The sequence below is a fragment of the Trichoderma gamsii genome (genome assembly GCF_001481775.2).
Source record: "Trichoderma gamsii strain T6085 chromosome Unknown Scaffold_9.2, whole genome shotgun sequence".
NCBI lineage: Eukaryota > Fungi > Ascomycota > Sordariomycetes > Hypocreales > Hypocreaceae > Trichoderma > Trichoderma gamsii.
Genome location: NW_020171346.1, coordinates 128,664 through 142,776, shown reverse-complemented (window position 1 = coordinate 142,776; position 14,113 = coordinate 128,664). Strand labels below are relative to the sequence as shown.

At 50.8% G+C, this 14,113-nt stretch overlaps 3 protein-coding genes across 3 annotated transcripts; 1 reads left to right on the top strand and 2 right to left on the bottom strand.

Moving 5' to 3' along the window:
• Positions 1-258: 258 nt before the first annotated feature.
• On the bottom strand, positions 259-1,857 carry TGAM01_v203328 (hypothetical protein; the record flags this gene model as incomplete). Its single annotated transcript, XM_024549182.1, has 2 exons — positions 259-1,385; positions 1,599-1,857. 2 exons carry the CDS (start codon positions 1,855-1,857, stop codon positions 259-261), a joined length of 1,386 nt encoding a protein of 461 aa, XP_024406020.1.
• Positions 1,858-6,482: 4,625 nt separating this feature from the next.
• On the top strand, positions 6,483-7,585 carry TGAM01_v203326 (hypothetical protein; the record flags this gene model as incomplete). The annotated part of the gene is made up of 3 exons (XM_018801348.1): positions 6,483-6,647; positions 6,738-6,906; positions 6,960-7,585. 3 exons carry the CDS (start codon positions 6,483-6,485, stop codon positions 7,583-7,585), a joined length of 960 nt encoding a protein of 319 aa, XP_018665619.1.
• A 307-nt stretch (positions 7,586-7,892) lies between these two features.
• On the bottom strand, positions 7,893-13,709 carry TGAM01_v203325 (hypothetical protein; the record flags this gene model as incomplete). The annotated part of the gene is made up of 9 exons (XM_024549181.1): positions 7,893-8,594; positions 8,657-9,167; positions 9,236-9,868; positions 9,939-10,471; positions 10,853-11,063; positions 11,755-12,752; positions 12,810-12,990; positions 13,058-13,129; positions 13,576-13,709. The coding sequence occupies 9 exons, from the start codon at positions 13,707-13,709 to the stop codon at positions 7,893-7,895; spliced, it is 3,975 nt and encodes a 1,324-aa protein (XP_024406019.1).
• Between the last annotated feature and the right edge of the window lie 404 nt (positions 13,710-14,113).

Here is a 14,113-nt window from a genome sequence, read left to right as displayed (position 1 = left end):
AAGTAAAATTGGAAGCGGGTAAAGAAAAGTCTTGTTGGATGGACCATTCTTGTTACTGTTTTTAGAGTTTATATCATTCACCTCTGTTACACTACTTGTTCTTTTCCGTCTTAACAAAGAGTCTATCAATGCTCAAAGAAATGATTCTCTCTAGTCTATTCTCTTTCTTTAAAACAAGTGGCATGAACCACCTAAATTTTAAGGGAAACGTGTATCTTCCATCTTTCGCCATCACATCATAGGACACAATAAACCGTCCTATGCATTTCGCTTCCACCCGCCTTCTGCTTCGAAAAGCTTGCCCACTTCCTTGGCCACCTTTAAAAGATGTCTATCGCGATATCTCGGAGCCACCAGCGACACGCCAATCGGCATGCCAGTATGTCCCTGAAAGCCCGGGACGTTGATCACCGGCGTATGCAGCGCCGACCAGCTCACGCAAAATGCCGAATCGCCAGTGAACTCGAGCCCCTCTGGCGCCTCGTCAATAACGCTGGGCGTCAGGATGGCCGTGTATCGACCTGCAATCTCGTCAATCTTGGGCCGCAGGGCGGAGATGCTGTCGAGGGCCTTGAGCTGTGCGCGGCGGTCGTAGCCGGCCTTTCGGTCGACGTAGCCGACCAGCTGCGGCGAGAGCTTCTCCTTCGCGACGCGGTGCTCGGGGAGGAAGAAGGTCTCGCCTTCGGTCTGCAGGACGATGTTGTGCCAGCGAGGGAGATCGTCAAACTCGCGCGGCAGATCGACTTCTTCGACCTCTGCGCCGTGAGCTCGCAGAATGTCGACGGCGCGAGCAATAGCGTGGCGAGTGCCCTCTCCGGCCATTGTCCAAACGACAGTCTTGCACAGAGCAAAGCGCGCGCCCTTGATGCCCGTAAAGGCACTCGCCTCATCGTCCTGCAGCCCGAACGCGTCAGCCACGAGATCCAAATCATCAACGCCGCGAGCGAAAATGCCAATCGTGTCCAACATCAAAGACGAAATCTTCAGCCCTTCGCGAGACACGGCGTTCCACGTCGGCTTGATGGAGTAGACGCCGTTGAACGAGCCCGGGCGGATGGTGGACCCGCCGGTCTGAGTGCCGAGGGCCACGGGCGCCTGGAAGTCGCCGACGGCGGCGCCCGAGCCGGAGGACGAGCCTCCGGGGGTGCGGGCCGGATTGTGCGGGTTGCGCGTGGAGGCCGGGCCGGTGTAGGAGGCGGCGAATTCGGCCGTTGTTGTTTTGCCTAAGTTCACAGGATAAGCTAAGGATAAAGACATGAGGATAGCTGTGGAAGGCAAGTTACCGAGGAATAGGGCGCCTGCGTGGCGGAGGAGGATGATGGAGGCTGCGTCGAGCTTGGGAAAGTCGTCTTTGTAGATTGGCGAGTTGTGTGCCGTCGGCATATCTAGAGGTACGTCGCATCAGTATTGGTCCAACAAGAGTGACAACATCGATGTATGCTGTCGTCCAGCACAAAACCCTCTTCTCACAGCATTCGGGTATTGATGCACATGTTATATGATGTACTATCACTTGACCATTCCATAGCCACATGATACTCTCTCTGCTCTCTCTCTCTCTCCCGGTTTTTCTCTCTGCCGTAGCAAGATTAACTCACCCTTGGTGTAAATGACATCCTTGACGGCAATGGGCATCCCGTGCAGCGGGCCTCTCCTGCTCATCGGCACCTTATCCAGGGCTCTCGCCTGCTGGAGGATGTAATCCTTGTCTATATAGGCCCAAGCTCCGACGTCGACGTCACGCACGTCTATACGACGCAGCAGTGAGCGAACATAGCCCTCAATGGTCATCCCGCCAGCGCGAATCTTGGCGAGGGCTTCGGAAGCCGTGAGGAGATATGCGTCGTCGCTGCCCATGTTGCTCTGCTGTATTCTTTTCTGTCTGAGATTTGTCAAGAAACGAATGTTGAAAAGACAAGTCATGAGGGCAATGAGTGTGTAGGTGGTCCACGGGACTTGCTCGCTAATAAATAGATCGATCTGGCTTTATGTATCAAGTAAAGCTCTAGGGCGTATTAATGGATTGACCTTGCTAATTTTTTTATACAAGGATCAGAAGATACTTGTCAGCCGTAGCTCAGTTCAGCCGCACCCTGATTGAGCCTCGGCTGCGGTTGTTATTGGCTGGATCGAATCGATGTTTGCCTGATGAGGCAATATAGACGAGCAATCAGACGGCCAAGTGACCCGGCACACCGGAGCAGCGACGGCGTGTCTAGCCAGAGGCGAAAAAGAGGCCTTTTGGAAAAAAGAAAGTATGGAATGCAAGGGCTGGTCTCGTGTAAGTGGTTCAGTCGGACGCGGAAAGGGAGGCAGCTGAAGTCTTAGTGCGGCTTAGAGCGCAAAAGAAGCAAACAAATGGTACCGGGATGCTGGATGATTATGCAAGGAGGGATATGGTTTGGAACAGAACCGGGCAGGTGATTACACTGACCAAAGGGAGAGACGGGAGTGTTGATGTCAGTCTCAGTCTTTGTTGGAAAATTGCATCAAAAGACAGAGAGTGATGAAGCCATATGGATGATATTGGAGCATGTGCTCTATATAGTGTCAAGGAGTCGAGAGCAACGGCCTGTACGACCACGACAACGGCCATTAGGCAATCAGGACGTCGTCGACGGGCGTGGCCTAGCCACATGGATCTGGATCCGACCCGCTGCAGCATCCGCACAAAAAGGCACTTCGCAGGGCCCCCTTAGCCTTGCATGCTTTTTGATAGCCCGGGATGCGGCGGCTGCGGGATTCCAGCACGTCTGTGTGACAGGCGCAGGCCGAATCCGGCCCCTCTTGATTTCACCGGTCCATCTGCAGGCCGCCTCTACGTCTGTAAGTGCTATTCTCGTCTTGGCCACCTTTTTCAAGGCCATCATTACATATACATGGCAGCAGAAACCCCGGTGTTGTTCAAGTTTTCATATTCAACCATGGCATTAGCAAGACAATAGAAGGCCCGGTTAAGAATACAAAGTAGCTATCAGTAGTTCGTCTTCGGAGAAGCCAACAGCCTGTAGTGAGGAGCTTCGCCAGCGTTTCATGCAATTGCGAAAACGCATGCCGTGCCACTGGGCTAGCAGTGTTAGTACGCAATTGATTGACAGGGGTGAGGGAAAAAATATGCACGTTGTCCTATCGGCGACCAACCGGTTGGGCTGCAATCCTGAGGCGAATAGCGGGCGCTTCACGTAAAACTTCGGACCTGGCTCGCGAGGGAGAATGGGCTTCGGCCCGTGAAATACTCTCGCAATCAAAGATCGTCTGAAACCATCCGTCTCGCTACTGCCGGCAGTGCATGAACGGAATCCAAGCTGATTGGGACAATGTCGGTATGATGCGTGCAATATGTCAGTATGCATGTATGCCGAGGGCCTTATCCGATCCGGTGAGATGGTAGGTGAGATGCACAAGAAGACGAATAGAAAAAGGTTTTGAGAAGAAATATTTATAAACCTGGACTCAGAGGTAAATATATATGTACGGGTATAAATGGCGTACATAGAGAGATACTTTTGGCGATTCTAGAGTCCCTCCAAAATGTATTTAGAGATACATATTTAATAAATCTATACATCAACTAAAATATGAAGTCGGTCGTGGCAAATAGCATAAGATTAGGAGACAGAACGTCAAAAGCAACAGAAATATGTAGGTAGGTTCATGAAAGCAGATTACATGTAAGGTAAATAAGTATGAATGGATACATTGAAGGCATAGCCAAGGTGCACGTATTTCATCGTGGGCAAAGTGCAATAGGAAGGTGGTAATGGCGGCAGCGGCAATTAGGCCCAAGGCTCGTCTTCAGCTTCATCTCAGAGTACCCATACCAGTCAAAACATCCAGAGTTAATATTACATACAAGTTGAATCTGCATAAAGACTTCCGTCAGTGCTTTGCCAACACCATAACAGCGCTTGATCATTCTCATCATCCGCCAACCTCCAGGCGTTCTGCCGGCGAAGTCGGATATGAGTAGTTTATCTGTACTTTGCTACAGTGTGTATACCTTCGGTATATATACATGGATTACGTTTCCTAATTGCTTGAGGTGCATAACTGCCACGTCACGGGGGTTACCCCATGTAGCAAGGCTGTCATTGACATTGTAACAAGACACTCCGTGAGGCAAGTTTAGGGGCTATTACGGGCGAAGTCATTACCCCTACCGGGTTGGCAAAATGAGGTAGAACGCATTAGTCAACAATTGAAATCAAGAAGCGTGAGTTAGAAACATACATCTCCCGTCTATATAAACCGAGCTCCGCCATAAGCAAACACTGCCGCTATAACCAAGCAACAAACAGCGGCAATACGACGGCGCAAACACTGCATGTGTATGTATCAAGCAAGGCTAAAGCGCACGCGGCCCGCTCCTTGATGGTCCAATTAGCGCTTTTACAACCTCAACCCTGGGGCTGACATTTAACATGAGCATGACCATTTTCCCCCCCTCAGATCGACCAGAGTGGGATGAAACCAAGGAAGCGCCGCACCCCTCAAGCCATCCATCGCACCATTGGTGACATTTCCATATGCATGCAGCCTATCATCGGACCATGCATTGGCAGGGATCCAGAGACTGCTAATGAGAGTTGGCTTATAGTGCTGCACAAGGTGCAGGCAACCAAGCCATATAAGAGCCTATAGGAACAGCACAAAACTTTTCATGTTGGGTCATCGGTGAAGCGTTTGTTGGACGCAAAAGAGGCTGTTACTGTTGTGACTACAGCCTACTTGTACTCGCCTAACAGGATCTAGAACTTCGTGGAGTGTAGGATATGTCTGCTGGATGATGGCTAATGATCAGTGTGCGCAAGCAGCTGTATGTTGTTCATAGAGCCCCGATAGCTTTGGTACGATGAAACTCCTACTATATACCTACTTGTTACCCACCTACTTGTTACCCAGTTTGCTCTTTCCTTCATGGTCCTCTTCAGCGGTGTTGACAGTGCCTGAGCTAGAAGCAAAACTTAGTCCATTGCCTTCATTCTAAGCTAAGTATCTAGTATATAATATTCAAGACACCTTTCATATATGAATACAATGGGCAAACACAGATTGGTAAAGAAAAACCTTTGCCTATCCAAATATTGATTCCTTGGTAAGTTTTGCGCCCCTTCAATAGCTCCATCTTGTTGGGATTGGCCCCCATGTATTTCCTACCACAGCCTCTCGTAAATAGGCCTATATTCATGCAAGAGGTCACCGGTTATCGTATTTCGGAGAAACCAGATCCAATCAAGCCACTATTTGGGGGCGATATGCAGGGAATACCTCACCGAAATCGCAATGAAACACGCCGTGCATTGGCTAGCCACCTCGGGAAGTTTAGGAGCACTTACACTAGAAGAATTATCGTAGCTACCATGTGCTATGTAACTCTAATCATCTTTGTCAAACAAAGGTAGCATTTTTCGCAGAGAGCAGGGCTACTCTTCCGCTGGCGTGTTGCTTCTCATAGAGCTACCTCGTTACGTAGGACTGTATATCCTTAATGTCTAACTCCACTGCCGGTGCCTCTATTCGTACTGGCAATGGACCTTGTTCTATCTAAACAATTCAAGAGATGGTGTCAATTTTGTTGTGGGCAACGAGCGGTCAAGTATGCATAACTCAGACCAAGGGAAGAAGATCCTGGTAGCATCTCGATGAAATTTACCTTGCATCTCAAAACAGGTAAGGCACAAAAAGAAACAAGAGCAATAGTACTAGTGATTTTTCTAGCCATGAAGTTGCCAAGCGAAAAGCAAAGATGACGTGCCGTCGCTCCAAGATGAGCAGGGAAGCCTAGAATTATTACTTTTTTTGCTAAATGTTCGTTTCAGCTAGAGCATTCAATACCGCATAGGGGCCAGCCCAGCCTCATTTTCCAACGCCATGTGATCTTATTTCCATTAGCTCTAGAAGATCTTACACTTCAGAAATCATCTTGCAGTTTGAATAAAATACATTTAGAATTCTCACAAATCCGAGCCAGTTTTTAGCTGGCTTACACAGAGCTAACCCATAAGTATCTACATGTACCATCCATCATGAGCGATGACAAACTACTAGAGGCTAGGCAATAGCTGGAGCAGCGCTTCCGGCGCCAAAACTCGTCTAGCTTCAACCTCCAAATTAATAGTCCATCCCTCCAAAAGCAAAAAAGAGCACTCGGCGACGGAATGACTCTCTACAGACGCTTACGCCCACGTGATGACGCGTAAGAGCAAGCAGGCCTCTCAAGAGATCAAACGCGCCTTTTAGTATCTCCGAAAGAGCGTTAACGATTTAGGCGTTACTGTTACCTACGTCGTATTTACACAGGCGTTTTGAACTCTCTAGTATAGATAGACAAGTAATCATAAATTCGCTAGACCCCGCCCAGAGCTTAGCCCAAATAGCAGCGTAAATTCACGGTTGTTCTTACTTCAACAAATACTATAATCTCTTTTCATTCTCTCTTTCCCACGATACTCTCATTAAATTGGCTATACAAAAGTTTCATAATGGTGCAGAAGCTAACAGAAGAATATGCCAACCACGGCATGTCGCTAAAATGCGACATCTACACCAATAACGACTACCCTAAAGACACTCCTGTCTTCCTGTACTTTCATCCCGGAGGGCTTGTTGACGGGAACCGTGATCTCATCGCGCCTTGGTTGGTTCAGGTGAGTTGAAGCGTGAAAACATCCAATGACTATGACAAAAGCAATTTCCAGGCAAAAAGACAACCATTGAGTCTAATAGAACTATTATAGACGTGCATTCAGCGCAAATGGCCTCTAGTCTGTCCAACCTACCGTCTTCTCCCCCAAGCTGGCGGAGATGGTCTCCTTCAGGATGCCTCAGCAGCCTACGATTTTTCACGAAACTGGAATACTTTACCGAATTCCCAAAGACGAGTCATTGTGGGAGGTGCCAGCGGCGGTAAGTTCTTTGCCTTCTAAAAAAAAGAAGAAAACTAACAATCTTCTTAAAAGGCTTCTTCATGGCCGCCATCATCGCCCATCACTGCAGCCCCAAGCCTCTCGCCCTCCTCTCCATCCAAGGCATCAACACCTTTCGCCACCCCTTCTTCAACTCATCTCTTCTAGAAGATATCCCCCCTTCTACAATGGAGAAATACATCACCGGCCCAGTGCAAAGCGGCGATGACATGCGTCCCGATGAATCCGCCTTTGTCCTTGACAAACTAACGCCCGACGGCGCCAAGAATCCTAGTTACAGTCCTCCTGAAGCTGGATCAGATATTCCTAGTATTTACCGCGGCATGCTCTATGACTACTATACGTTCAACAACTCCTTTGTCGATCTAGTCGGATCTGTAGATCCCGGATACCAGTGGGCGAAACTTCCCGACGCCAAAGACCGCGTCGCGCAATGGCCCAAGACAGTCATCTTTCACGGCAATAACGATCCTGATGTGGTGCTCAACGTGAGCGAGGATATGCGTGATTGCTTAGGCCAGGACAAAGTCACACTAATCATTGCCGACGGGCAGCCTCACTTATATGAGCTGGAAAAATTCATTGAGGACGACGCTCCGGGAATGGACGTTGTAAGACAATCTGTAGCACGGTTGGATCAGATTGTGGCCTCATCATAAGCAGACCGAGCACATGTGTAAAGTTGATAATAAACAAACACCTGGATATCTATGTTAAATCTGCATAGCCGCTATCGTATCAAATACATCTTGGTCACGTTCCTTCACGCTGTAGGTTTAGGTTTATACATGCTCGCCCCTTTATGCACGACCGCTATGTAAAAGCAGTAAGAAAACGAGAGAAAAGAAAAGAAAATGGAGGAACAAGAGGGGAATAAACAGAGCCGTGCGCTATGGCAAATAGCCTCGATCATAACCTCCATCTAAAACTTCATTCAACTTACCTTGACAGCGAGATACATCCCTCTCACTGTGTCATGACGCTATCTTCATACTCCGTTAAGCGTAGCGCCGCTTCAACGTCATTTACAAAATGCCTCTCGCCGCACAAGTCGACGATTCCACTCTTGTCCATGAGCTTCCACACGGGGTGATCCCGGTGGTGTGGTGCGCGCGAGAAGAAGACTCGCACGCCCCTCTCCCGATAGTCTCGAACAATCTCTTCGAGCACTTGCGTGCCGGAGCCATCCATGGATGTCACACCATGGATATCGAAGATGATGTTACGGTTGGAGTCTGTGCTTCGGATGCGCGGTAAAGCAGGATGTGCTAGCGCTGTGCCATAAAACTCCAGTCGTCGAAGTCGTGCCTTTAACTCGCCAGTGTTGGCAAACGTCAATGGCTCCGGGATCTTGACAATCAGGCATCCCTCAATGAACTCGATTCGGGAGTCTTGGGATTCGGGGTTCTCAAACCGGTTAGTGCCGGGAACACGGCCGAGGATCTGGATGCGAGGACGAGTGCTGTGCTTAATAACGAGAAGCAGAGAGATTCCTACTCCAAGAGCCATACCCAAAGTCAGGGAATAGAAGATGGTGGAGAAGAAGATGGCTGCCATGAGACCCAGCTCGGTCCAGCCTCGAATACGTAGGAAGAATGAAATATCGTGGGGCGCCTCTTCTATCAGCGACCATGCCACGACTGAAATCATTGCGGAAAGAACCGGTTTCTGTCACGTACACCTGATTAGTTTCTGACCATGCCTTATCTGACAACAGAGTGGTTTCTTACCGGTAAAAAGTAAAAATATGGCAATAGAAACAGAACGGAGAGTAATGAGAAGAGACTAAGGAACACAGAGCTCATTGGGGTTTTTGCACCAGTTGTCTTGTTCACTTTGCTTCGTCCATAGCCACCAAAGGCAGGCAGAGCCATGAAACAGGAGCCAACAAGATTTGCAGTTCCAAGAGCAATCATCTCTCGGTTGGCACTCAATTCGATGCCGGGGATAGAGCTACCACCTAAACTCTTGGCAGCAACAGACGACTCAAAAAAGCCAAGAAGGGCAATGAGGAAGGAAGTCGACATGGCCGTGCGGATATGCTTCATATGGGCAACTTGAAAGGGCCATCGGAATTCAAAGATGCCCCCAGAGTCGGCCTTGACAGAACCCAAAACTTCAAGTCCCTGATTTTCCCAATCGAGATGCCAGCACAAAATAGCAGAGATAACAACAACGAGGAACCGGTCGGGAAAGTAGGCAACTCCAGGAAATCTCTTTTCCAAACGGCGCTTGAGCTCGCTACAAGAATGAAAATGTCAGCCATTGCTATCAGATATAAGACCAAAATAACTTGGCTCTCAACTTACCGAAATATCATAATGACGACGAAGCTCACTCCCGCCACAGCAAAAGTCAGTTTATGGGCCTTGCCAGCATTGCTGGCTATGAATCGAATTTTGTCGACGCTGCTCCCATGGTTGACGCCAACTTCCTCCGCAAGGTTTGCAAGGCCAAGCTCGGGAATCAGCTGGTCCACAGCAATGACAAAACCAATGGCAGAGATGAAGCCTCTCAGGAACGGCCTGCTCAACACGCTGTCCAAAAATCCTAGTCTGGCCAGACCTGCAATGAGAACCATGGCGCCAGCCATGCCGGCCACCACGCCGCAGATTTGAGCTTGTAGAGCATCGTTGTCTTCTGAGCCTTCGCCTCCAGAGTCCACGCTGGCTTTCACCACGGTGCCGACGAGCAGAGACCCGGCCGCTTCGGGGCCGATCACCATTTGCGGGGAGGATCCAAGCATTGCGTAGATGAAGGGGTTGAAAATGAAGCCGTAGAGACCGTAAATCGGCGGCACGTGTGCTAGGTTGGCGGCAAGTGAGAGCGCCATCGGGAGGTAAAACGAAGCCATCGTGACAGCAGCAATGAAGTCGCCCTGGAGGTACGATAGCTTATACTGCTGGATCCAATTCAGGCACGGGATGTAGTATGCCAGATACCTATCCACAGAGTCAGTCCAACTGCCACAGATGCCCGAAACAACGGCACAACATCTCGGCAGAAGCTCACATGAAGGGCGTATCTCGGAACCCTGCCTGCTCGGCAAGCTCACTGCTGTGGCCCATCTTAGTGGTCCGCATCCTCCTCGTAAGCCACCTCTTCCAGTCATCACCACCCAGCAGAGACGCAAATATGCCAGTGTTTCCACCAGACCTCATCGAATCGCTTCCGTCGTCGGTGCTCCCGCTGAAGAGGCCATTGGGCGAGGACGCCCGCGGGCTAAAGGTGCCATGGTTGCGGCCCCGCGCTTCGGAGCCCAGGATCAGCGGCGTGGACTCGCCCATGAACTGGTCGCCGACTGCTGTAGAAGACGGATAGATGTCGCTATGGTTGCTGTCCTCGCTGCCCGGACGGCTCTCCGGCGTATGGCTCTGTCGAAGCGTGCTTGGCTGGAGCGGGCGGTGATCTTTGGACGAGTCTGCGCGGCTCAGCGGCGGCGGGGGTCCCGACATTTTCACGGGTTCGGGGTCGTGGCGCTCGGAGTCGAGGCGTGCATGTGGGATCCGGATCGAAAGGGTCTTGTTTCGAGGATTAGGATCAGTCTATGGGCGGTAATTGAAAATTCGTGGTGTTTTGCTGTGTGGTGTTTGGTGCGAAGCCGAACCGAGCGTCTATAGCGAAGGGCGAGCGAGAGCTTCGGGACAAAGTAAACACGACCTGGAGGAGCGAAAATACGAGTCGGCAATTTCTACTGTTTCTTGTTTTCCTTTTTTCCCTTCTCTTCTACCCAGCCGCCAACGGCCGGTACTTCCAATTAGCAGAACGTGGCGAAACGAATACAAAAGGCCAGAAGAAGGGATGCCATGCAAAAGACCCTTGGTTGGCGATGGTGGGAAGAAAAAAAAATTCGAGGCTCTACTGTATCGGGCGAGGTCACACACATCCAGCGATCAATATCAACACAGCGAGCGACTCCCGCTAACGACGCCGAAGCCGCGGGTGACATCAGCGGGGGAGCGCACCGGCCACAGCAGTGCGACACAGCGCTGAAGAGGCTCCACACAGGGCGCCGCTCCACTGGGAGCCAGGGGGGGACGAATGCGGTGAAGGATGGCCTCAACGTGCATTTGAGACGCCGCCAGACCGCCCAGGACGCCAAGCGAGCGCCGGCGATTGGCCACGACGGCTGCGCACCTGACACGATGAGCAGGTGGACAGAGTGATGGCGGATTGCAAGTGCATTGTGCTGCCGGTCTCGGTGTGTTTGTGCCTTTAAACGCTGCATGTTTTAGTGGACAATGCAGCGGGTTGGTTGGTTAGCCGTTGGGTTCCGTCGGGATTGAGACAAACCTGCTGGAATAGGCAGGCCTTTGGTCTTTATGTTATCTCTGTTCAGCCGAGAGAGCTTGTTATTCCGAGTTTATAAGATTGTATCCAGGCAGGTGCCTCAAGGTGATGATATCGAATACAAATCCTGATACTGGTAACTACAATACTAGTTGCTTCTTCATGAGCAAATTGTTTATCTTGGCAAATCTCTCCCCCTTTTGCCTGTAGCACGCACACACAGTTACATTCCATGCGTGGCTGGATCACAACATTGCCGAGATCCGCGCTCAAGTCGTACATATAGGACACGCTAAGGTACCGACCGAACTGTACACGCTTCGTCCAATACATGTACCTACATGTAAATTGGGCGAGTAGATTAGATGAGATAGATGGGCTGGAAGTCAGGCATCGAATGGTCAAACACAGCAAGTAACATAGGGAGGAAAAATAATCGCTTGCATTTTTATCATCCAAAAAAATTACACAAAAAGAAAAGATATCTATCTGTACAAGACACCCTATCAATGACCCAAATATCCCTTTAATCCCTTACAGCTGCTCGTTGACAAACAGACCAGCCATGCCCTGGCCGGTTCCAATGCACATGCTCGTCAACAGCAGCTTCTTCTTGGTCCTCCGCAGCTCGCTCAGGCCAGTAATGACCTGTCGCGCTCCAGTGGTTCCCAGAGGGTGGCCGAGAGCAATGGCGCCTCCCCTGGGGTTCATCTTGGCCCAGTCCAGGTTGAGAATGTCGCGGCAGTAGACGGCCATGGAGGCAAAGGCCTCGTTGATCTCAACGACGTCAATGTCGTTGAGGCTGATGTTGTAGATGGAGAGCAGCTTGGGGATGGCAAGGCTGGGACCAATGCCCATGATGCGGGGGGGCAAGGCGGTGACGGTAGAGCCGACGTACTTGGCCATGATGGGCAGGCCCAGCTTGATGGCGGTTGATCGCTTCATCAGGACGACGGCCGCAGCACCGTCGGTGACCTGGGAGGCGTTTCCACCAGTGGTGGTAGGTCCCCACTGGGGGAAAGCAGCGCGGATCTTGGAGAGGCCCTCGGCAGTGGTGCCGGGGCGGATGCCCTCGTCCTTGGTGAGCGTCACCTCCTTCAGCTCGCCGTTGGCGTCCTTGACCTTTGTGGTGATGGGCACAATCTCATCGTCAAAGTAGCCAGCCTTCTGGGCCTTCTCTGCTCGCTGGAAGCTCTCCGCGGAGTAAATGTCCATCTTCTCTCGAGTGATACCAAAGTCTTTGGCGACGTTCTCGCTGGTCCAGCCCATGGGCTGAATAGCATCGTGGGCCTCCTGGGTCCTCTTGATAACGGCCTCGTCGAGTTCACTAGCAGCGCCGCCGCCCGTGGACATGGACTCGGCACCGATAGCGATACCCACCGAGATGGAGTTGCTGGTGATCTGGTGTGCAATATCGGCGATGGCCTTGAGGCCAGAGGAGCAGAAGCGGTTGACGACGCTGGCGGCGACAGTGTGGGGGAAGCCAGCAGCCAGGGCTGCAGCTCGGATCTTGTAGGCGGATTGGGCATCACCGGTCTGTGAGTGCATTCTATTAGCCAGCCGAAATCAACAGAGTGCTGTAGGAAAACATACGTTGCCGAGGCAAATGTCCTCGACGATGGCAGGGTCGATACCGCTGTTCTCGCGGACCTTCTCGAGCAGGGCCATGATCATGTACTCCAGGCTCGTGTCCTTGAAGCCACCCTTTCGCGCCTTGGTGAGCGGTGTGCGGGCGGCATAGGTGATGACGATATCATCGGGGTTCTTGGACTGGCTGCATCGCGACACGCCCTGTTAGCATACTGAAGCTTCCCTCGATACTAGACACGCTGTTTGCTTACATGCTGTTCAGCGATGACCCGGGGGCCAGGTGCTTGATGATGGAGCCAATCCGTTCGACAGCCATGGTTGCACTAGTATCGAGTAGTCTCGTAGTTTAAGGTGAGGGTATCTGCACGATCGAGGGAGCAGCAAATCGACGCAAGGTCTGGAATCGGGCAGCAGAATCCGGGGCGCCACGAGTTTTATGGATGACCTCTTGGCGGACGTGCCGGCCGGGGTTTGTGGGGTTGAGCCGAGGCATACGGCAGCTTACCTAAGTTGAACCGAGTTCCGGCACATCAAGTCGGAAGTTTTGCACTTGAGCTCGTGTTTCGCTGTACATGAGTCGCCTTCCTGGGGTTGCAACCACAGCCGAAAAGAACCAGCTCGGCGGGGAAGCTTATAAACTCTGAAATTGCCGGAATACAATTTCGGATACTGCAAGGCAGCTTTTGCCGTATCTGGAAAATTGATCGTGCCTGACTAGTATATCTACATGTGTACGCTCTTAGTCATCGTGCTCAATGTTCTCTCTCACCTATAAAAAGGGACGCCAACCTCGGCATCTAGACGTGCTCGCTTATCTCGTGTGACGGTTTCCTTTTCCGTAGAGTTTTGACCACGCGTTGGACTCTTCTTTAGTGTTCTTGTCAAAATACTGGCTCCGTGCATTTTGTAAGATGTTGGTTGCCGTCAATACTGCCATCGTAATGCCACCTGCTCAAGGGTAGGCCAGCCACAGCGGATGCGAAGAAGGCACATGCCATGCCCTAGGTACATGTAGTCTTAGATTGACAACAAGCCCATGCTCCTTGGTTCAAAGAACCTGCCAAGTTAATAAACGGATATATATCAATTTGCCTGAGTAGGCAGGTGCTCATTCAACCAACTTGTAGACTTAACGCCGTAGATGAACAAGCCATCCGAAAGTAAATACTCTCGTCTTTTACAACGCACAGCTTGTCATCATATTTAGTCCATCTTTACGCCTAACAGACACTCAACGCTCGTTTTCATACATCATCTCCATGCCAGTATCCATATCAAAAACTCAGAAAACCTGCAAAAATGTCATT